The 22,843-nt window shown below is 44.2% G+C and overlaps 1 protein-coding gene across 1 annotated transcript in view; it reads right to left on the bottom strand.

Moving 5' to 3' along the window:
- Nucleotides 1-7,579: 7,579 nt before the first annotated feature.
- The window catches only part of LOC144167129 (diuretic hormone receptor-like), a 65,814-nt gene continuing 50,550 nt past the window's right edge, over nt 7,580-22,843 (bottom strand). The window contains exons 4-9 of the mRNA XM_077696502.1: nt 19,966-20,053; nt 15,536-15,602; nt 12,802-12,887; nt 11,183-11,315; nt 8,568-8,609; nt 7,580-7,875 (exon numbers count right to left, since the gene is read on the bottom strand). Coding sequence (XP_077552628.1) covers nt 7,615-7,875; nt 8,568-8,609; nt 11,183-11,315; nt 12,802-12,887; nt 15,536-15,602; nt 19,966-20,053 — 677 coding nt within the window. The 3' untranslated portion in view covers nt 7,580-7,614. The remainder of the gene's footprint in view (nt 7,876-8,567; nt 8,610-11,182; nt 11,316-12,801; nt 12,888-15,535; nt 15,603-19,965; nt 20,054-22,843) is intronic.

Genomic DNA, 22,843 nt, shown 5'->3' with positions numbered 1-22,843 from the left:
TTTTAACTTTAGAACTCCCTCAGAAGAGTTTCAGAAGTCCAGGGTGCATGGAGGAGGCAGACCTTGTAGATGCTTCTGAAATGCCGTGTTCTGGCATTGGTGCCTCTAGCTTTTAAGGTAGGTGGCAGGAAATTACGTTTTGGTGTATTTGATAAATCATGCAAATTCAGAATGCAAATACTTTTCCTCATAAAATACATTGATTATGATTTCGTTCATGTGTTTTCATACCCATTTCAACCCATGTGCATTACCAGCTGTGGCGCCAAAATGCCCACATGAGCACCATTACGTCAAAAGTGTGCACAGAACCACCAGAAACATCACCAATGTACGCCAACCCATGTCTTCTCAAATCCACGTTGTCTACCACTAACATCAAATGTCATTCCTCAATGTTGACATAACGCCGCTGCACGCCTCTGAATGCTTCATCCAGGTAACATGTGTATTTAGGGCCGGAGATGGCACCGTAGTCACGGAAATTTCGGGACATCCGGCATACACTATGGGGAAATTCTTTAGTGAATCGATTTTGAGTGTTTTGGATGTCAGAGTAGAGGCTCTGTTGAATTACGTGTCAAATTAATACAAATATCTGCTGTTCGTTTTGTAGGTGAGCTGCTAGTTACAAGTAAATAACCTGCTTTTTAATGGAACAGTTCCGGTGTGAATTTTTAACACCTAGGCGCGGCACAAATACGTTACCTGAGTTTTTTTCCAACTTCCTTCTTCGAATGTGCTCTATTAGAAATTGACCGAAATGTATCATCAATAGAGATTAATTCGACAACTTCAAAGTCTGGAAATGGCATGTCCAGACGATTCTCCCCCTCTCCAAGTAAACGGCACAGAATGGAACTGTGGTACACGAGGTAATTGTTGCGGGTTCAACAATTTCTAAATGTCCCTCCTTGTACTTGTACTGCTTGAGGTAACGTCTAGCGCCCTTAGCTAGCCCACGAAAATCAGCCCGCTTTAGCTTTTTTTACATACAGGGCACTGTGACATCAGCACGCTCCTTGACAGCCTCAGGTCAGAGATCTGGTGAACATTTTACAAAAGGTCCCTAAGGTCAATTCACATGCATGCACGTGCCATACACTTGTCAGGAAATTTTGTATTTATTTAGCGCTATTTCGGCACAATTTCTAGGCACAAAATAAAGCTTCCGCAGTGAATCGGACATATGAGGGATCACGTTTTATTCTTTCTTGAATAGGTTTACTACAATACTAATTGGTACACTAAGGATCAGCCTTGAGCACATTTATCTTGACCTTTTGCGGTGTTAGTATACTCGGTATTGTAGGGACGTTTTCTGTCTATACTCAGTACAGTTAAGATTACAACAGCAAGGGCAGGGAAATTATAGACTTATGTACATTGTATGCTTTAAAATATCCATATTTAACAGTGGAGGGATCAAGAAGCAGAAAATGCCCTGAATATTTTGACTTGGGCAACAAGAAACTCCGGAGACAGAGGCGCGCTGCCAGCAGCTTGCTCGTGCAGACGCACGTTTGTACGTTCAATGCTCGAAGAACTGGAATGAAGTGGTAAGGGTCGAGTTTGCGAAGCACATCTATGGTACCCTGTTTCTCACCTACCATAAATTTCTGTCGAAACTGTTCTTAAAAAAAGTCGATCAAAATAAATGGCCAATATAGCAATTCATTTTAGTGTCTCATTTTATAGTGCGTAACCGAACTTTACCAGATAGGGAAATACCGTAGCCCGCATAACATTTTCCGTAATTCAAATTTGAGAATAGCTTGGCCCCTCTTTGCTTGAACCGTAAAGCAATATCAACGATGTTTACAATATCACAGGATCGTTGACCAATCGTAGGCCAAAGCCTTTTAAGCTCTCTAACGGATAAACTGACCAAACTACGCGCACACACCATAGGCATTCTGCTACGGCAACATCTTCTGCTAGGTTATGCTGTTTGAAGCGTGGCCGACGCAGTTTTTTAAAGTTATCAGGGCTATTTTGCCAGCTGCATTCGATAGCAACGCATCGCCGGCCACCACCAAGCGACTCTTTTGGTTCTGCCTATTTTCGAACTCAGTTGCCATTCCATGTGTATATGAGAACAGCCAGTAACTACGTTTAGGATTATAAATGCATCTACGTCAAAATAGTCTACCGAGATAATTTTATTTTATACGAGCATAGATTGATGTTTGACTACTCCGACATACGCAACCTGTATATGTTGACGCTTTATGGTGTTTCAAACTGATTTTCAAGGCATTCCACAAAAGAGAAACCAAGAATGTACCACACCTAAAATGCTGCCTGCTTTTAAAATATCCCAGGGACGCGTGCCCTGTTCGGCGGTAAAACGGAGGCATGATATTCATGTCGTATATCAGCATTTTGCGTTCATTTATATGGCTTTCCGTAGTTCATCGGCGAATACCTTATTAAAACCCATATGGGATTTTTGCACCTTCAGAATGTCAAAGCATTTTTGACAGTACTTCGCTCCATTTCCGGTGTCGTCCTCGGCTACGTCATGATGGGAAGATATTAAGACGTGCGTTCAGTGTGTGAGCCCTCTTCAGCGCCAAAGTTTATGATCTTATCCATAAAAGTTGAGCACTAAGCTCGCCATAAATAAACTTTCATTAATCCTTGGAGCAGCAAAGGGCTGATATCAGACCGGGTGAACACTGGCCTCCCTTGGTAATGATACCCCAAACAGATTACCCCCCTCTCTAAATCCACCAATCACTTCCTATGGTAGAACTGTCTATCTTCGCGTCTTCACATTCATGGCAAATTCTACATCACACCAGCAACCGCACTGGTCACGTGCCCAGCCGTTGTGCTGCAGAGCGCCACGGCGCCGGTTCAATCCCAACCACTACGGCCATTTGTCTGATCAAGGCAAGAAGAAAGACTGGCCGTGTTTGACACATCCAAACGGTCCGGCCAAACGGTCCGGAAAATTCGCCGGCCTCCACTGCTGTGCGTTTAATAGCCAGTGTGTTGCTTAGCGAAGTAAAACCCCAAGTTTTTATAGTTATATTTCCCAATTGTACAACATACTCCCGTATGTGTGCCGCCGCGAGATTACATTTTATTACATGCTGAACCGCTGCTAAGATAACGCATGCAGAGGAGATCTCATAGAAAAAATGAACACCGAAGTAAGGTATTTTGTTCATTGTCGACAAACTTTACCTCATCGTGAACGTTTATCCATGGACACCTGTCCCTGACTTATCGCAGTCCAAATTGCGTATATGGGAGTCGCATGTCAACTGATTTGCAACTGGCTGCAGATGACATTGGCAACCGCCTTCGGTGACACTTACCCTCCATATGCTTACATTCGTAACGTTTTAGTTCCTGACGCAGGCGCAGGGGAGGGAATATAAAGAAAACAAATGCCCATAGCAACAGGCAAGCGCATGGCCTAGCACCGGCACGTCGCAAACAAGGAAGCGCCGATACCATGGCGGGTACGATGTTACCCAAAGTTTTGTTCATGCTTCGGCGACTTCTCCTTTGTGCCTCCATACCATAACTGTGCACCTCTATCTCTGTGCTATCTCATATATTGCGGCAGGATGAACGCTTACGATGTTGCCCTAAGCGACAAGCCGGAACGAAGGTCATTGTAACAACTCTTCACTTCTGTTGAAGGAGATAGCATCGAAACATTTACCAATGAGAATGTTTAATATTGCCGCAGAGAAAAATAACTGATTTTCGCAAGAAGACGGATCACTGGCGAATGACAAAACCTTCCTTTCAGGGCGGATGGATAGCGCAGGTAGGTGTCGAACTACGTGGCCCGATACCTTCGCTTCTTTTTGAGCTATCGACTGGCCATTTTTCAGTATATATATAGTAGATGTCTACTAACCACGTGAAAATTTTCATTTATTAGGTTTTAAAATATAAATTCTGGGTTTTTGGGATTTTTTTCTCGGCTTAAGGGACCTTTTAAGAAGTGTCTTTAGAACCACAGGGCTGAAACATTTTGTATGTGTGTGAATACCTCTCGCTTTCTTCTCAACCGCTATAATAATGGTGGCCTTAACCATTGATTTCTAACTATATATATATATATATATATATATATATATATATCTATATATATATATATCTATATATATATACTATATATATGGCACAAACACAGATTTTGTTGATTTTTGAGGGAAAGAAGTTTAAATAAATAGTAGAATTTCGGTGCGAACATGCTTATTCTGGTTCAGACTGTCTATATAGAGCATTGAAACTGAAATCACACAAAAATGATTTTGGAAGCTTAAATTTACGAAGAGGAAATGTTACTTTTCTCAGCGGAAGATGTCTGTTGAGAAATCGCACTTCAAAGGTTTCGCGTTATTTTTTTAATTTTCGCAAGAAAAGCTAGGAAATGCTTCTAGGACAGCGGACTTTGGGCTTAAAAGATCACTCTAATATGCCTAGACAGAACCAATTAAGTGCGCGTAAACAGAATAATGGGTGACCGATCTTCCGTAAACAAACGTATCGCAATGCATGCGCAATGCTATTTCAAGCTAATGCCGCAATATTTCGGCTTACAGTGAACAACGGAAACATGCAACTTCGTATGCGCTATATTTGTAAGGAATAATTAAATAAACGTTATCCAACGATTTTAAGGAAAAAGGAACAATGTAAATACCACTGTGCATCACACGAAGCTTGCAGTGACGAGACGGGGCCACTTATGGCGCGTTTGGCGCCATTTATAAATGATTCTGGTGCGCATTTGAGGATGCAACTTCGTGCGGACGTTCTCTTGGGGCGTTAGAACATTGTCGGACAATAACAAAAAAATTTAATTTTAGTCGGTTTTGCTACCCATCCCCCTTGGCATCTCTCGTGATTTGTGCGTGCAAAATACCTTGCGTACAGACGTCTTCGAATTCAATGCGCCAGCATTAGGAGCCATGCCGCTACCTCTAAAATAGTACAATATCTGCAAAAACATTGGCAACAACTTCGGAGAATTCCAAGCCAGAAAAAATATTCAAAGCCTAGGAAATCAATACAGTAAAAGCTCGTTAATTCGATCTCGGTCAATTTGAACTTACGCTTAGTAGAACTGGCGCGCTGGTCCCGGCCCAGCCGTCTACATTTCAATGAGTAAAGCTCCCGATACTTCGGAGGCGTCGGTGTAACGGTTAATTCGAAGTGGGATGCCCTGGTTTCTATCGCTCCTCGCAGAAGAAGTCGGCCGAAAGTGGTTACAAAGGGTTGCAAATCCAAACCAAACAAAATTTACTAGCGAGTCAAAACAACCAAATAAAAAAAACCCAGCGCATCGCGTGCGCTACGCTGCGGCGGCAGCTTATGTCGCTTCCGCAGGGGCACTGCGCCGCCGACGGCGAATGCAGTCACAGGTTTTTTTTGCGGTGTAGTCGCTTGCCTGCGCCTGCGATCACGTGGCGTTCGCAACAAGCGTGCGCAACGTGGCTTGAGTTGCTCGGCGTGGTCCTGCTTTCGGTTGTGCCGTGGCGGGTAGCCAGTCACCTCTTTCGTTGGCTCGGCGGCGCGTCAGCGAGGCTTCATCGACTGTGCTAGCAATGGGGAGTCGGGAAAAAATGCTCCGCGAAGCGAAAGAAAGCCCTTAATTCGCGGTAACGAGTCAATGTGGCTTCTTTGTTTCCTGCCCCCGCAGTGTGGCGCGCTGTCCATTCAATGTAGGGCCTGCACGCCAACTCGAGCTCCGCTGAATTAAAAGAATTTTATGGTACCCCTCGAGCCCCAATTAGGAAGCTTTTATTGTACCTTGCATTGGAAGGCCAAATAAGCAGGTGCTTTAGCCGTGACGTAAACACTGTATTACAGCGTTCTTTACAAGGCCTAACAAAGAACGTGTACTCAGCACCGTTCCTCGGGAACCTAACAAGAACGTTATCAAAGAAGGACAACCATACTGTGCGGGTATTTAAATTTTTAGCGGAACTTCAGCCGTTGTGAATTTTTCATGCAGTTCATCGAAATGTCTGGGCTCAAATATTTGTCGCACGCTAGGAATATGCTTTTGATAGTCAAATGCACAATGCATGAGAAAGTTAGCCATGGTGCCGCGCAGACAAGTCATTCTCTTCACTAAACTGACAGTTCTCATCAGCCACACACTGTTACACCTTTAAGCCGCGTTAATTTTTCTATCGCATTCTGATGTCTTCAGGAGAGCTCGCGTAAAATTACGTGAATATAATTTATGCAGTTTCTGCAATATATGGTTCCATTTGACAAAACCTCGTAGAATCAGCTTTTTTTAATAAGGCTCGAGCTTTGTCGTTTTCTAGAAGAAAAAAAATGGTGAAGCTGTGAAATTTTTTTCCCGGCACACAGCAGCTAATTGGTAGCAACATCTTTCACACCAGGATATTTGTTACTTTTGTTCCGCGGTGTAGAGTATTTCCCAGGCTGGACAGGGCTAAGGTGTGAGTTTTTCACCATTAGCTGTTATAGCATCCGGTTATTGTACGTAGCGCCAACTAAGTCTTATTGCATAATTACAAAACTCACCAATTTGTTGGAGTTAATGATGCTGTTTTGTTGTGCATTCGGGCAAAACTAAAATTTGAACCGGTTGACATTCGTTTGTCAACGTGTCTTGGAATGGTGGCCGATATTTATTCGGCAAGAACAATCCATCCCCCTCGTCAGATGAGAGACGATGCTGCTCTTCAAGAGAAGCGGGTAAAAATGTTTGCCGTATTGGACCTCCGCCACATTCCCACCTTTCAGTGCATGCTACCACTGTTTTCTCTCTCAAGACCCACGGCATAATTCTTGTTTTTTTAGCGAAACAGGCCACTCGTTACAAGAACAACTCCAGGAATTTCTTAAAACGTGTTTTATCGGGCTCTTCGCACATTATATGCCTTTATATCCAGACGGTGCTTGGTACGTCTCTTGGCTAGAAAAGTTTGGTTTCCACGAGTATGGAGATTCACTTAAAGGTAAGCGGAAATATAATGCCACATATACTTCACTAAACACGACGGTATAAGACGTTGAAAAAAGTTTGTGATATTGACATTAGATTATTCTTTACAATTCCCGAAACAACTTCAACTGCCCTGAGAGACGTCGGAAATTTTGCAATCAACATATAAAAACAACACGCGGATTTGAAGACTGAACGGAAATGCGAATTTCCGCTCTACCACTACACATCAGAATGAGGGAAACCAGTAAAAAGCACTAAAATGCACCTTTACCGTTTATAAAGTACACTATGTAGTGTGGGGTCAGGGATTAGGGAAAACCGCCTGTGAACCCGCGTTGGAGATATCAAATGCTTGTTGCTATTGAGAGTTGAATCCCTGACGTTCGCTTTTATGCCTTCACAAAAAAATAAAGTATGCCCTCTTCTGCGCTTAGTAGTGGCCTGAGGCATCCATATCGCTTTTATGTGGCTGGACATCATTATCACCTCGATTCGTAACATTACAACGCAAAATATTTCGACGAAATTTCGCTTGACAATCATCTCCGCTTTCTCCCATCGATTCGCACGACCTCATGAGCAGACCAAACAGCGATGCACACGTGACGACACACGACTACGCTGCTCCCTGTTTTGCACACTCGGTGCCTCCTTCAGACGGGGTTGTCGCTGAAGGGCAGCTGTGCGTAGGAGCCGTTGCTGGCCCTCTTGCTGTGCTGCGACGGGAAGCGGCTGCCCGCGGCCGGCAGGCACGAGGTCGTCGTGGTGGTGAAGCTGACGCAGCTACCACGCTGAAGGGTGAACGGCTTGTGCGACCGACCGCAGCCCAGCGCCTGGCGGCACCGGTCGCCGCCTCTGCGAAGCGCCCGCATCGTCTTCCAGCGCTCCAGGTGGTGGCGCACGGAGTTGCGTACCTGCGCAACGCGTATTTAGAGAACAAGCTACCGTGATTCGACTAACTGTATAGAATAGAATACATTACATTACAAAACATTAGTTCATTTTCTATAAGCCTGGCAAGATAATGTGGCAAGAGAGGGAAAATATTCCACATTAGCAACTTGACATGCCCTAACAGTGTCATCAAATACCAGGAGCAGGGTGAAATGCTGTCCAGAATTTTGATCTGGCGGACACTAAACAAATGATGTCGGCTATTTTGATGGTTGATTCCAAATAACTGGGCTAAAAACCCGCGAAGAAGGTGCCCCGTATTTTATTGAATTTGTTTCCGTTTTTCGATAATACTTTCTTTAGGATCGCTCCTTCTAATCTGTTTCTATTGCTGCAATATTGCGAGCACTAATTTTGCAGTACAGAGAACTGGAAATGTAACTACTGAAGACGTTTGCGAGCTGTCAATAAAACGACGGCCGCTCAATACGAACATACACATTTCGCATCAATTCAGCCCCAAATGTTTTCGCGCCTAAATACTAGCTTCCTTCCACATGCATTCCCAAGTTTTCGCCTAAATTGAGAAAAGAAAGATCCGCTAATTCACGAAGAAGGTTTTGTACATCTTCAGCTATACGTCACGGTACGTCAGCGTTTGTTATGTAGTTGTGAAAAGTAGCTGCCAATTTTCCACTGTATTTCTACCTACCTCGCCATTGAGGAAGCAGTACAGCACAGCAACGCTGAAACCCTGAAAGAAACAGGATCCCATTAGGACAAGTGAGACGGCCACAAATCGACAAGAAAGAAAAAAACACTAAGAAAGGGGTCCCGGCGTAACAGTACGAGCTACAGCAACAGGAAGACAGAAAACACCGCGACAAAATGTACACGACTCTATTACACAACGACAAAGGAGATGATTTTCAAAGCAGTACGCAAACCTATGCCACCAAAATGGAAATCATCCACCAATTTCCGGATACTACAATATCTGCATGTGTACGACATGCCTCTTTCAGTGTTTATTCTTTGCTTCATAAACAGGCTGAAATTTTACTATTTATATAAATAAAGAAACCCAATCGTCACCCTAATGAACACCATAAACAAGTATCCCGTAGCATTTTCCGCATTCCAGCTGCCCCTACACATAACGAGACATCACACGGGAACCAGTCGCTTTCACTGAATAGGGTAAGGCTGCAGCATCGCTCTAGTGCCTAGTTAGGCAGACACTGGGAAACGACAGTGCAGTTTCTAGCCAGTACTTGCTCATCGAGTGGGCGAAATGTAATTCATTGCCATAACTTGGAAAAAACAAAGAATACCGCGGCCGGACAGAAATATCAAGCAAATGTTTTGAGCCGAAAAGTCGTGCGCTTGATCAAGCTTTCTGAAACCTTAAACTAATGTGGAAACCTGCCTCTTACTCAGCCTCTGAAAAAAACAGAGCAGTTGCAGGCCATGTTAAAAATTGTCAAAGCAAAACGGAAGTGAGATTTATGGGACACTGCATCATAAATATTTTTTAAAATACGTCCTTATTACATGTCAGTGTCGGCATCACGGTCGCTAGACGGAGAGATATTACCTTTTGTTTCTTATTACGTCGAGTGCGAACTGCAATGGCTGTCTAACAAGCGAAATTGGGATCAAATGGCGTAGGGTCAGAACACTCGCGGGAATATAAAGTGGAAATCGATACGGCTTTATACTGAGTGACGGGGCGGAGCTTTATTTAAAATGTACGCCTGCACAAAACGATGCTCACAGGAGCACGTGCGTGGCCTTAGGCCAGTGCTGAAATAGGTTTGCTGCGTTTAAGCAGTGTCGTCTTGGGTCGTCGTTGTTTCAAAAATAACCTCAACGTAACAGCCTTCGTTTCGTGTCTTTCTGTGCCTCGCTCTTACATTTTTAATGTTCTCAGACAAGTTTTTTCTTAACAGTCAGCAGCACTGAAAGCGTCGGGTTGTATTACTGCAGAGAGATTGTTCTAGACGTCGCAGTGGCACACGATAAAAAACTGGCGAAGTTGGTTTTATCTGGTGGGCGGGGAGGTAGTAATTTCGCAATTCTTGATTTTTTTGTATGGTAGGCCTTTGGGCTATTACGTTTGTAGTGCTACGGTGTGCTGTCGAACATACAGACAATTAAACGGCATAGAAAATCTATAAACGAGCCCTTGGCCGACTATGACGACATCGATTGCACACAGGAAAGGCCTAACGCTGTGTAGACGCAACAGAATGTTCAGTTGACCCTGCGGCTAAAATAAGCGATGAAGTAACAGTATTTTTAACAGCTTGAAATGTGTTGTTTTGACACTGGGTGTACTTAAACGCACAAGTGGTCAGGCCGCACTGAATTTAATTGTAGCCGGAAATTATATGTGGGAAAGACTTTGTCGTGAATCTGAATTTTATTTTTAGGTATACTATCCCACAAATATTCGTTTTGAACTGTTGACATTTCAGCGCTGCGAGCGAAATCAAGGAAAACGCTTAAAAATAAAATATTTACCCTATACATACATATTTCGCAAGTGTAAGGCAGGAGTGAAATTATGGTCACTGAATTTCCACGCGTAGAATTCCGCTTTTGATGTTACCTCGCACGTATTTATGTGTCATCGATACATCTAGAATTTCTCCTTCCTTATTCAGAAAGAAACATTTGCCGATACAAAGCTATATTTAAACCTGCAGCAAACTCGAGAACTGGACAGCGCTTTCTTTGTGGTTTGTGTGTCTCTCAGGGTGTGGCACTGCCTTGTTGAAGGTGTTTCTAGATGAGCTCCCCGAGCTTACTCTCGTAAGCAAAAAAATTCGTTGCTCTCTTTATTGTTTTTCATCTTGGTTACCGGCTTTTTTGTAAGTACTCGTCAGACATGACTTGTTTTTCCCTTCAACTGAAGATTTGCATTAGCAGATGAGATGACCTTTCGGATGCTCATACAAGATAATTGTTGAAGATATCGGCCAGCGGTTGTTTCTAGCCAAAAACAATGGCTTGTAACCGGCACCTCATACGTAAAAATACTGCTGAGCACGATAGTAACGTCGTGGTTTCCTTCGTTGTCCTGCCAAGACCTGAAGTAATACCGCGTGGTCAATGCGGCTTCAGAATACAAATTGGAGTAGATATTTTACCTTGGTTAAATTTGAAATTTAATTTTAAAAACTTAAGGGCAGTATTTGCACATACAAATTATAGGGTTTAACTCATAACACCTTTTTTTACGAAATCCACATTCCTCTATCGCGAATCTAAATGAATACCCCGCATAACTAAAGTAAAGAAAGGGGTTGTATTCTAACACACCTGCGTGGACAGCAATGCTATCTGGAGGTACGTGAACACCACTTTGGCTGTCTTCTGCTGAGGCGTCCAGATGACCAGGATGTAGCTGACACTCAGGAGAGGAATGAGGACGAGCAGAGCCTTCGCTGCTTTTCTGCGTTAGGAAACAAAAGAACAGCCCAACGAATAAAGATCGCGCTGTTCCAGATGATGTATCATTCCTTAGGACAGCCCTGTGACCTTCAGTTAAGTGTACAAGAATTTCAGGGAGGTGGTGAGGAAGTTTTGAATAGTTTAAGAATGCAAATTGTTTTTCTGGTTGTCGCCAGAATTTCTTCCTCCCAGGAATAGGCTCATCCAATTAAGTAGTCTACTTGGAACAATTTGCCGCGCTGGCTGTGGATTGTCTCATCAACAATACCAAACCGCTATAAGTGTGGCCTTCGCAATCTCACACCCACGCGCTGATGTCACTCGGAGCTGCACACGTCACACATGCGCCGCGATTGATCTTCGACTCGGCCAGAAAGTATGGCATCGTGGCCGCCGTTCTCGTGCAAAGATAAAGTCGAAGATAATGCGGGGCGTGTGTGTGACCTCTGCAGCTCTGAGTGACATCAGCGCGTGGGTGTAGCTTTGCGACGCTGAACTGCCGCACGGAGCCCGTTCCCCGCATCTGGAGTGCTGAGGGTCTGAGTGCTGCAGCTGTGTTCTCAATTAGAATTTCGTAAAAGGCATGATGGTTATCGGTTTGACTGATGATCCTTTAGAATTTCAGCATTGCAATCGTAAGCCTAACTGCAGTAATTAAAAACTAAATAGCAAATTGGAGTAATACTTTCCCTAAATAGCTATTAGAACTCGTTTCACAGCGCTCGCTACGGCCCCTGATCACTTCGCGCAAGAAAAATAATTTGACCTCCGAAAGCCAATTTTTAAACGTACTAATACCTTCCCTGACACAATGGTAACTGAGCCATCTGGTGGCAATGAACTCGCCGTCACTAGTGTCCGCTACGTTCGATCGGTCGTGCGATTGTTAAGCTCCAAGTTCAAAGATAATATGTATGTGGCTTTGCACGCACACACCCACCAGCACATGCAAGCAGACACACACACACACACACACATGTATATTTCTGTGTGTGTGTATGTGTGTGTGTGCGCGTGCGTGCGTGCGTGCGTCTGTGTGTTTGCATGTGCGGGTAGGTGGGTGCTTACATACATACTGTAAAGAGATACTTTTACTTAAGTGACATTTATACACGTGCGGTACGCTCATGCAATGCTTTATCTACAAGTATAACATTTGAACAGGAGCAAGTGGTCCTGCAGCTTGAGTACCGCATTCCCTCGAAACAGTATGGAATATCAGGTCTTCAAAACACCTCTAAACAGTGAAGTTGACATTTTCTCTGAAGAATATTTCTATTGATCCACTCATAGAAAATATACGTACGACGCAGCAAAAATTTACTACTGCTGATGATGTAAAAGTTACGAAAATTGTCTTGCGATCACTTTTCAAATACTTTCCAAATAGGGTTCCGAGCATAACAGGCACTGCATTGCGCTTCCGCTTCCGCACTTGGACGCTGGTAGCGTCAGCAGATAGGCACAATGGCGGCATGTTAACTCACCGGTACTGCTGTGACTCCACAGAAGTTGCCGCCCGCAGTTTGGTGATTAATACCCACATAATTTGGCTCAAGAAGAAGATGTTCGTCTAGAAGAAAGAAAGGAAAGCCTGTAGAATTATTTTTGCTGCAAGTCCGTGGTGTATTTCATCTTCTGCATTATCATTCTTTGACAAAATGTGAAACCACAGCGCACGTTTCATTTTTAAAAATATGTTTGCTCTCTGTTCAGAGATTCGCTGAAACGTTTCCGTAGAACTATAGGAAGTCTAAAGAAACATAACCCAGCTTTTTTTTAGAGAGCGTGTTAATTGCACCAATAACGAGTATGGAGATAATTACTCCAGAGTGTTTTTTAAATGCAGCGTACGACCGTTTTTGCGCACTGCGATAAGCCAGACGTAGCCATTCGACGTAATTTTTCCCGTATGCATGTAACCCACAATAAACATTTTCGGCGCACGGAGCGAGAGCAGAAGTGTAAAATTTAGGAATGAAATTCCTCAATACATAAGAGTAAAGACCTTTTTGAAAACCCGACAGCAAACAGGGGTTTACACTAGAGCCATTCCTCAGTAGGTGTAAAAAACGCCATGCCCTTTAACACATTTATCCTTCCACATGACTGGTGCTTTGCTGGAAAGCCGAAAGTTGTTTAGATGCCCATGGAGCATTAGTCTTTTGATCGTTCCAATTGAGTAACCAACAAGGTGTCCTTACTCTTGTGGGAACTTCACACGAAAACGTACTACTACCGAGATCTTTTTTTGTCGAACGAAGATACATCAAAATGGTAATAACACAGGATCCCCGTGAAGACCAAAAAATGTCTTGGAGAGTTCAAAGGCATATGGTGCAAACCACACGATCATGATCTCCGAGGTAGCGGGGTAATGTTATATGTTTTGAGACGAATATCTGTAATGCAGAAGTCATGTTACGTTATGCTACACGGCTACTGCTGAACACAAGAAAAACAGCTATATTTTTTTTAGGCTTGAACGAAAGGCATGTTTCCAGGCGGGGCACCGGTTATAAAGGCTGTGGCTAGGTGAACAGCCCAAAGCAAGAGCCCAATTTTCCTTCCTTACCCGAACTGAACGGTTAACTGCCGTTCAGAAGACATTCTTGTAGTGACCACAATCTGATACCGTGAATGGTGAAGTTTTCAGGGATTGATGTATAAAATTAGATGGATTGTTACCCTCGTTTTATTGTTGAAGCCTAACTTCTTGTTCCGGAGGATTTGCAGGTAAGCTTTGCAAATTCTGCTGTGTTGAAGTTTGTTGTCACACATGCACATGTATTGGACGTTATAATTCGTTTCCGACCTTCCTCTTAGTACACTTGCAAAATAACAAACTATACCTCGCGGAGGCGATATTTTATGATCCCCTTTAGGATTCATACAGTGTAATCTCGCCATATCAAGAAATGGCTTTCAAATATGGAGGGACTCGTTCCCGCACACAATCATGAAGTGAATATTCATATGACAAACTTTTATGCATTTGAAAACAAAATAACAACAGAAAAACCATGAAAAGTAAAATTGCTCAAATATATTACAGAAAAACTTTTTCGAGGCGTTGGCACAAAAGAAAACCTTATAATCAAGAACGAGACACGTAGAGAGAAACGTGCTACGTATATTCCCGTGGCTCGATACACCATATCTGCCATCGCGAACAGTTCGCTGCTGTTAATAAGCAGATCGCTAGTGCGCCTTCAAAGTTTTAGTTACATTTTCATTACGGCCGGCCAGATGGTCTCACAATATTTTCATCTAAGATATTGCTGTGTGCGCTCTAAATATTTAATGGGTGCCTAAGCTTTCTTTTGTGGTGTGGGATGTCACCGAGCTGGCAATGCCGCGAACATGAGCACAAGAGCTCTCGGTCCTAAGTCACCATGACGTCACTCTGCCGCCCTCTAGAGAAACGCATTGTATCAGCCGTAAAGTTCCGTTCGATCCGTGCCGCCTGCTTATCCCCGGATATCATGTAAGAATGCGTGTGCATTCCTATATCACGAACCTCTCGCGTAAGCATCCTCTGTAGTTAGTCTCCGACTTGTTCTTTCGTTCACCAGCATAATTCGCTATTTCATTAAGTTTGCACCTTCTCCGTCGTATCTTTATTTGAAATCAGCGAAATACTTACCTAAAAACACCGAATTACATGTCGTCACAAAAACATAATTTAGAAGCCACTAGCCCATACCAGTGCCGAATAAATGCATTTAAGTATTCTTTCTTTCTCAACACAAATAACAATTGGAACATGCTTCCAAATAAAATTATGTGATCACCAAATGTTTTGACTACTATTCGAAGCGTTTCCTGAGTGCTAATGTTTTATTTTGTTCCTGTTGACCATATCGTGTTGCTCTGTTGTGAACTGCTAAAAGACAAACCTGTATAACCATTCTCTAGCTTGGTTTTGTATGATCACTTGTTATTTTCTGGATTACTAATTAAGCCCCCCCCCCACATAAACATGCCCATCGGGCGCTGTAGCTATTTATAATAAATAAATAAATAAATAAATAAATAAATAAATAAATAAATAAATAAATAAATAAATAAATAAGTAAACAAACAAATAAATGAATAAATAAATAAATAAATAAATAAAAAATAAGTCTATCTAGACTTGGCCAAGAACCTTTCTTTACACCCAGTAGGCCTGCTCGCCTTTGTAGGTCATGGTATAGTGTCAGTGTCTCGTCCACTTACCAGTAGAACAAGCATCACGGGTCCAATGAATATGCAGTCGTATATGTCCTTTAGCTGCCATATGCACCTGCAAGGAGGAATTCCCTTCTGTGATGGTTTCAGCTTTCAAGCAAACGATTGGAGATTCGTTGAAACAGAAACGTACATGCAAATTTCTCAATAACCACCCTGCTGCCGTTTTGAAGCCAGGAATATCTGGTTCTACCGAATGTATTCTCCGCAATCCTCACTTTCATCTTATTGATAAAGGCGATAGTCTTCATTCGTCTACATAAACTAGCAAATTTTGGTCTGTACATCTGTCCGCCGATACAGCCACCTCACCAATAGATAAAAAAGTTTTAATCGAGAAGTTCAATTCGGCAAAACATTTTTGAACTACTAAACTTGGTGCCACGGTTAATACTTCTCAAAGTGGTTGAGCAAACCGAAATCATTACGCATATTTCAGGCAAAGCATCCAAGCATTACTATAACTACGTAGTGCTTTCCTAATGAAAAATGAATGTGCGGTTGGTATTTTCGAGATCAAGTGTAAAAATTCCCGTTCAAACAATATTTTGACAACAAAATCCAAAAAAAGAGCTCGCACCCCATCCTATACCCCCTGACGGTGTTCCAAGTACTACAGTGCGGCTGTTCGATTTACGGGCGTTCTGGCAGCCAGTGCGATGCGAGAAGCTTGCTCTCGAGGAGGAAGTTGCAACATCACCACGTAGCTCAAGCGCCTCGGTGTACACTGGAAACCGAGAAATCGAGGAGCACGCCAGCAGCACCGGTCACTGAAGGAAGGAACCTTTTTTTCAGTCGTCTCCTATGGTCCACTTCACTAAATGCTGTATCACTGCTTTCGCTGTCTGTCTTGGCGGGGCGCTCGATACCGACAGGCCACTTCCCGATTCTGAATACGAGCACGACGCAGAGGCAGCGACTTATTTCGGCAGCCAATTTCTATCGCTGCACGCCCATTCATTTCGTACTTGAAAAATCGTCAACGTTCATGGGAAGAAAGTTTTTGCTGACCGTTTAAACGCGAAACTTTTTACCTCCACCTCCAAGGGTTCTGTCACGACCGTCGGTGTCAGCAAAAAAACTCCTGAGAACAAATAAAAGAAGTTACTGCAACCGCCAGGAATGTAACCTGCAACGAATTGAGAAGTTTAACAAAAGCCCATTGTCTTAATCGATAGAACAACCACACAACGCGCAGAAGGGGGAGTGAGAAAACGCACTCCCCACACACATCGGCGTGTCTACCCCCTGTGCTCTCACTGAATACCACGTGATAGCTTCACGCGATCTCCCGCGCCGTTCTGCGCTCCCCCCACAGCCCGTGAGGCCAGGTAGACTGTCGCCGCGACTGTCATAATATCTTGAAAGAATGACGTCATATAACGTTTCAGCCAACAGAAATGCGTGACACGCTGTTTTTTTTACGTCAGTAGCTCACGATATGACTGTTACGTCGGTAGTCTGAACACAGCCTGAAGCGACCGTGTGCGCTCCTTGCGCATGCCCCAGGAGTTATAAAAATTAAAAGAAGCTCACACCGACGCGTGGCATCTCGCTTCCATCTTCATCTTTGCCGCCGATCTCTTTACCTCCGTTGGCGGCGGCAAAGACGGAGAGGTGAGGTTTTCTAGATCGGTGTTTGAGCTTTCTTTATATTTATATAAAAAAAGAGTTTTGCATTGATGTGCTTTCCCAATACAACTCAGCAAAACAGCGTTCATGAATTATGCATTGATATCTCGTTGATGTAATAAAGGGTGTGGTTAAGTGCATTTCCCTTGCCTGTCGTTACAGTCTTTTTAGCGCCGCATGTGTGAATGCAAGTGACGTCGTATAGGTAATCGTTTTGGGTGACGTTTTCAGAATCGCTTTCTATCCACCTCCACTGGGAGGATTGGCGCGTATTTTTTTTCGCAGTCTATGCTCCGCTTCGATAGCATGCGGGAGCGCATTGCGCATGCGTGGCGCGCTTGGCCGCGTACGTCAAATCAAATTTAGACTCCTGATGATGCGCCCTCTGCCGCAGATTTTTGAGGACCAGCCGGCATGGTTTGCGGGCGCGCAAGCCAAAACATTCGTTCAAAGGCTTCACGTACGCCCAGGCCATGTTCGTGCAAAAAAGTACTTACTCTAATTACAAAAAGCACATATGTTTCCGTCTAACTTCAGAAAGGTGCTCTCGTCTACGAGATAAAAAATACTTCTGATGTTTAACGTCAACTCAATCGAGAATTAGCGTCAGTTGAAGGGGAACCTTCCGTGTTTTATCGAACTTTCCTGATTAAAAAACAAAGGGCCGCATGTTTCAACAAAACCATGCTTTAAGACAATACAACGTTTCGATTAAGTGAAATCTGCTTGCAAAGTTAAGCTGCGCATCAGTTAAACCGACTTACACCCTTAAAGCATTAACACATGAAAGAACCAAACATCTCCGTAACGTTATACTAAAACTGGCCGCACTGCACGAGTCAATCTCCGATTATCGTCTGTTAAGAGTGTCGTCTGCTGGCTTCCAGACATGAGGCAGCTTGTCGCCAAACCACAAATGTCCTGGCGGTTCTGGCAGCCTTCGGGAGCCAGAGAATATCTGTCCCAAGAAAATCGAAGACAACTGGCGCCTCCGGAAGTGACGTGTAGAGCTGCCCGAGAAAAACGTATCACCGGTTCTCGCCTCTTGTTGATCAAGGGCAGCTCCGAGCAGCCAGAAGTGAAAAATCGAGCAGGCCCCGTAACGAAAGGTTTCAGTAGATGACACGCGAGCAGTAGAACGAGGGAAAATTGAATTAAATTCAGCAAACCTCCTTCGTGTATATTGTGGCAGGAGTGAGACGGGAGAGAAAGAGCCTGAGTGCGGGTGAAAGATGAAAGGGCGCTACGTTGCAGGGCGGCAGAAGACCCTCGCCTTTCGATGAAGTTTTCCGCGAAGTGAGCAGATACTCGGCCACTTTTTTTTTGCTGATTCGCTAAAACAGCACGATTTGTGTAGTCCGCGTTTGCTACTGGCTGTGGCTTATTAAATACAAGAATTGTTAAATGCGTTTAAGGGAGGTTTCAATGGGAAAAACCAAATCACCTCTCCATATAAGTATTTGGCACAAGTACCGGCCGCCAGGTGGTATTCGGGAACTGGTAGCCCTCATATGCGGCGTTATTGAAAACACCCTTGTAGCTGTGGCCGGCGTTATGCCCCATATTTTGCAATTTTACGCTTTTTTTGGAATTTCCGAAACAAGTGATAAAAATTCCTGCCATTTACAATTCTGAAATGAATCCTTAGTGCTTGGAACATTGACTATTTTGTGCTCTGCGGTCCAATCCCTCTCCAGCGCGTGTCCACGCTTTGCAAGTATGCCTGCTAACGTCCAGGCAAGATCAGCGTTTGGGAGTCCTAGCAGGTCGAGTGTTCGTCTCCAGGCTTGCTCATCTAGCCCTTCGATACACGCCCACCCCATTAATTGGTTTAAGCGATGGCCGGCAAGGCTTGGTTTTCGCTTATCGCGTGATGCTGAGAAGGACAGAGATCTAGAGGGACATTTTTTGGGGTCATTGTTTCTGTAGCTCTGAATACAGATCACAAACAATTCGGTTACAAGCAGCGCTCTGCGTCATCTCATTCTGTAACAATGTCTCGCTTGCTGGCAGTCGGGCAACGCTCATTTGGTGAGGTCGTTGGAACTACGATGCAGTAAGCTAAGGCATACGGCGACTTCAAGCCACCCCCGCTCTAATCCTGCCCAATTTCTTTCTTCGACAGTATTTTTAGCCTACATGCAGTGAAATCACTGAACCATTTCGCGTTTCAGGCATGCAAGAAAGATCTTAAAATCTCTGTCTGAATTTCTGGCATTGTTTTTTGAAATAGCTGGATGACACCAAAATATTTCGACACCGTAGATCGCAGTCGCTTGATCCCGGTCGTATATTCGTGCTATACTGCGCTATTTGTTTATTCAGACTTTTTTTATGGCTGACACAGCACTTATGGTGCTTTCAGAGAGCCACATGGTGTCTAGATAGAAGGCGAAATTATTCCTTTCAGACAAAAGCATTTACAACGGTAAGTTCATTGTGACATTCATCCATAAGGTGCAGTGGACACTTCTCCCATTATTCATAAAGGCCAATAAGGAGAACGCCGCGTAAAATCCGCTGCTCTTTTGTGTTCACAGGCAACCACACCAACACTCGTCACATATGGCTGCACTGCACGGGATATGCACTGCATGAGCACTGAGGCGTATACAACACAGCTAGCTCAGCTTTTCAGATTTTGTAGAAGTTTGAAGCAACGCCAGACCACTTCAAAAGGGGGTTCAATGTCACCTTAAGAAACAGTGGCTCAGTGAAAAAGACACACAATACCCATTCACGGAAAAAGCAAACAGAAGCTGTTCTTGGTACATTGCAGCACTCACATGCCTCCCGACAGGTTAGGGTCGTTGTGGTTAGGACTGAGGTAGGCTTTGGTGACTGCCCATACCGCAACCACGACCAGTGGTATTCCTGCAACAGCAAAAACAAAACACAAAATTGAGAAAGAACACCGTTGCGTAACACAGGTAAATACACATGTCACGAAGAACATATTTTTCGTGGTTGTAGTTCTAGTGTGGTGAGTTTTACCCTGTCCTCTCGCAACGCAAAACCCGTATCAGCAGCGAAGCCCACTATCACACCTCATTGGGTAACAAAGTGCTGTGGCGAAAATATTTACAAAACATCTCCATATAAGTATCCCTATTTCATCATTCACACTTCTTCTCAGGGGCGTATATATAGTGCAGGAAAATGTCGAAAAGGTTTGAATAGGTAGCCAAGTACGCCGCGATCGATGTCCCCTTGCTTCAATTACTGCGCTACGTGTTCTATAACATGTTTTCACGTGCTTTGAGTTCAACGTTTGCATACCACAAAGAAAAAAAAATGTTTAAAGCGAAGCTTTTGTGCCCTCAGTAAGGCCGCGATATGCCAGTACGCCGTGCAGGAAAGCCGAATGTCTCGGACGTTGATCTGGGGTAAAGTGAAAAAAATATTAAAGCTGTTCCACTCAATGTGAGAGCTGTCCGAAGTGCAGACCAGTGATTCTTCATAATGGGCTGTAGCGCCGTTTTCCGCTCACTGCTACCGCCCAAGGCAATTCAACTTTCCCATCTTCACAGTGCTCGGGGGCCCAATGCCTGAAACTGCGCCAGGGGGGTTCTGCTGTTTTTGCGCTTGCATTTCCTCCCGCAAGTGCCGGAATTGCACTGCCACTTTTTTGGCCTGCTATCGTGAAAACCAACCCAACGAGCCTTGCTAACTAAATCAGCGCGGGTGCTGCCGGTTAAATACGTATATTTTGTCTCAAATGTACCTGCAATTATCTTTGCGCTAAAATGGGGAGATGTATTTGAAGCGCCAGCGGTTTATGAGTTTCGAACTATTATGACTATATAAACCGCTTGGCTTTCGAAGCCACTGGGTTACGCCGCGACGACAGCCGCTACGACGGGACGCTGTGTGGCTCTACTTGGGTCTAGCGAGCGAGCTACGATGACAAGGCGAGCCCCTAAAGCGCTCTGCCCTTAAAAAACGATGCCCGTTGCCGGAAGCCAACCTGGGTCCCTCCGTTGTGAAGCCGCCTTCAATCCGATTGCTCCATTTCGATAGGGCCGAAGCGAACGTCAAGCAGCAGGTACCGATTCGCGCCATCCACCCCAAACCCAGACGTTAGGCCTACGGAGTATACAACCGAAAGTTGCTGTGGGTGTTCTAGGAAAGGGGTGCGTACCTACAGAGTAGAAGAGGCTAACAGTGTGGGATTGGCCCACCACAAAAATTCGTCACGTGAAAGCTTCGCGTTCGAAAACCGTCGCCATTAGACAGAGGGGTCATGATTTTTGCCTCTGCTACTCATATTCAGAATCCTAGACTAATGGTTTTGCGTCTACACCAACAGTTGCTTAGATGTTCCAAAGGACAAATTCGGGGAGCATATGAAGGGGCGGCGCGTCAAAGCGCACCTTCATTGCAGGAAATATAATGACTAGGTGGCAAAGTATAACATCCTTTCACAATCATACATAGACTTTCGTGCTATAGCACACGCGCTAGAATATTCATGGCCCGCATGCTAATATTCGGGTCCTAGATGTTTACTGCACAATTTTTCATTGTGATCCATTTCTCGCGGTTTTTCAAGCTATCACGTCTCTTCTTTAAGGGAGGATGCGCCTGTTTAAAAGCAATACTTCGTCATTATTCCGGAGAGGAAAGTATGAAGCAATAGCGCCTTCACGAAAAAAGAGTCTTTCTTTATTGGCGTGACTTGGCGTGCCAGAGGTAAACTATGTAAAGCACCTTGCGCCCAACCGGACGAGATGCTGAGGTTTTTATGATCGAGGCTTAGAAAGTGAGGTGGATAGATGCCCTCTGATGATGAAGTGTTCCGGTGCAAACGCCGTCAAAGAGTGAGTGAAAGCTTGGGTCACCACGATCCATTAACCGCCATATACCATGCCCTACCTATGAAAGAGCAGCACTAGCGATGGAGGCTTTCAAAAGCCATTGTTGCAAGCGGAACAGGCGGACACCCTACGCAATTACGTAACAGGGCGCTTCTTTACTTCATAATGGTAGCAAGTAAAATACTGCTTTTTCGAATACGTTTCTCGTCGCCGCACCGTTTGAACCGTTCAAGCCTTTCTATGTATGAGCTGTTTTCACACGCTTTGGCGGTAAGTTATACTTGTAGGACTGCCTTTGAACGTTGTTGCGTGCTGACATATAGTTCTAAAGTGGAGCTTTAGTGTTCTTACTGCCGCCGTGGTGTTTCAGTTGCTATTGGGTTGTGCTGCTTAGCCCAACTGCGCGTGCTTGATTCCCGGATGCGCCGACCCCTTCTGGAGGTGGAGAAAAGCGAAACGCCTGGGGTTCGAGACTTCACCGCACGTTAATGATCCCCAGGTGGTCAAAATTAATCCCGAACCCTTCACTACGGCGCTCGTCATCGCCTGTGTAGCGTCGGCTCGTTAAACTTCATAATTAATGATATCAATCAATAATCAATTTATTGTTTTCACTGATGAGGTCGAACGCAAAAACTGGAGAATTAAAAGAAACAAAGCTTCCTGTAGAAAGAATTGAACCTCGGTCTCTCACGTGATGACGCCGGCGTCTTTGCGATTGCTCCTTTTCGACATTTTTTTATTGGGTTGCAGTTACCGATATTGGATTTTGAGAGGGGTGCACGGAGGTGCCAAATTAGACAGAAAAATCCTGCAGGCCACCGTGTGAAGACGATGATGATTAGCC

The sequence above is a fragment of the Haemaphysalis longicornis genome, unplaced genomic scaffold (genome assembly GCF_048455015.1).
Source record: "Haemaphysalis longicornis isolate Haplotype H1 unplaced genomic scaffold, Haemaphysalis longicornis Haplotype H1 scaffold_2, whole genome shotgun sequence".
Classification (NCBI taxonomy): Eukaryota; Metazoa; Arthropoda; class Arachnida; order Ixodida; family Ixodidae; genus Haemaphysalis; species Haemaphysalis longicornis.
This window is presented reverse-complemented; position numbering and strand designations above follow the sequence as displayed.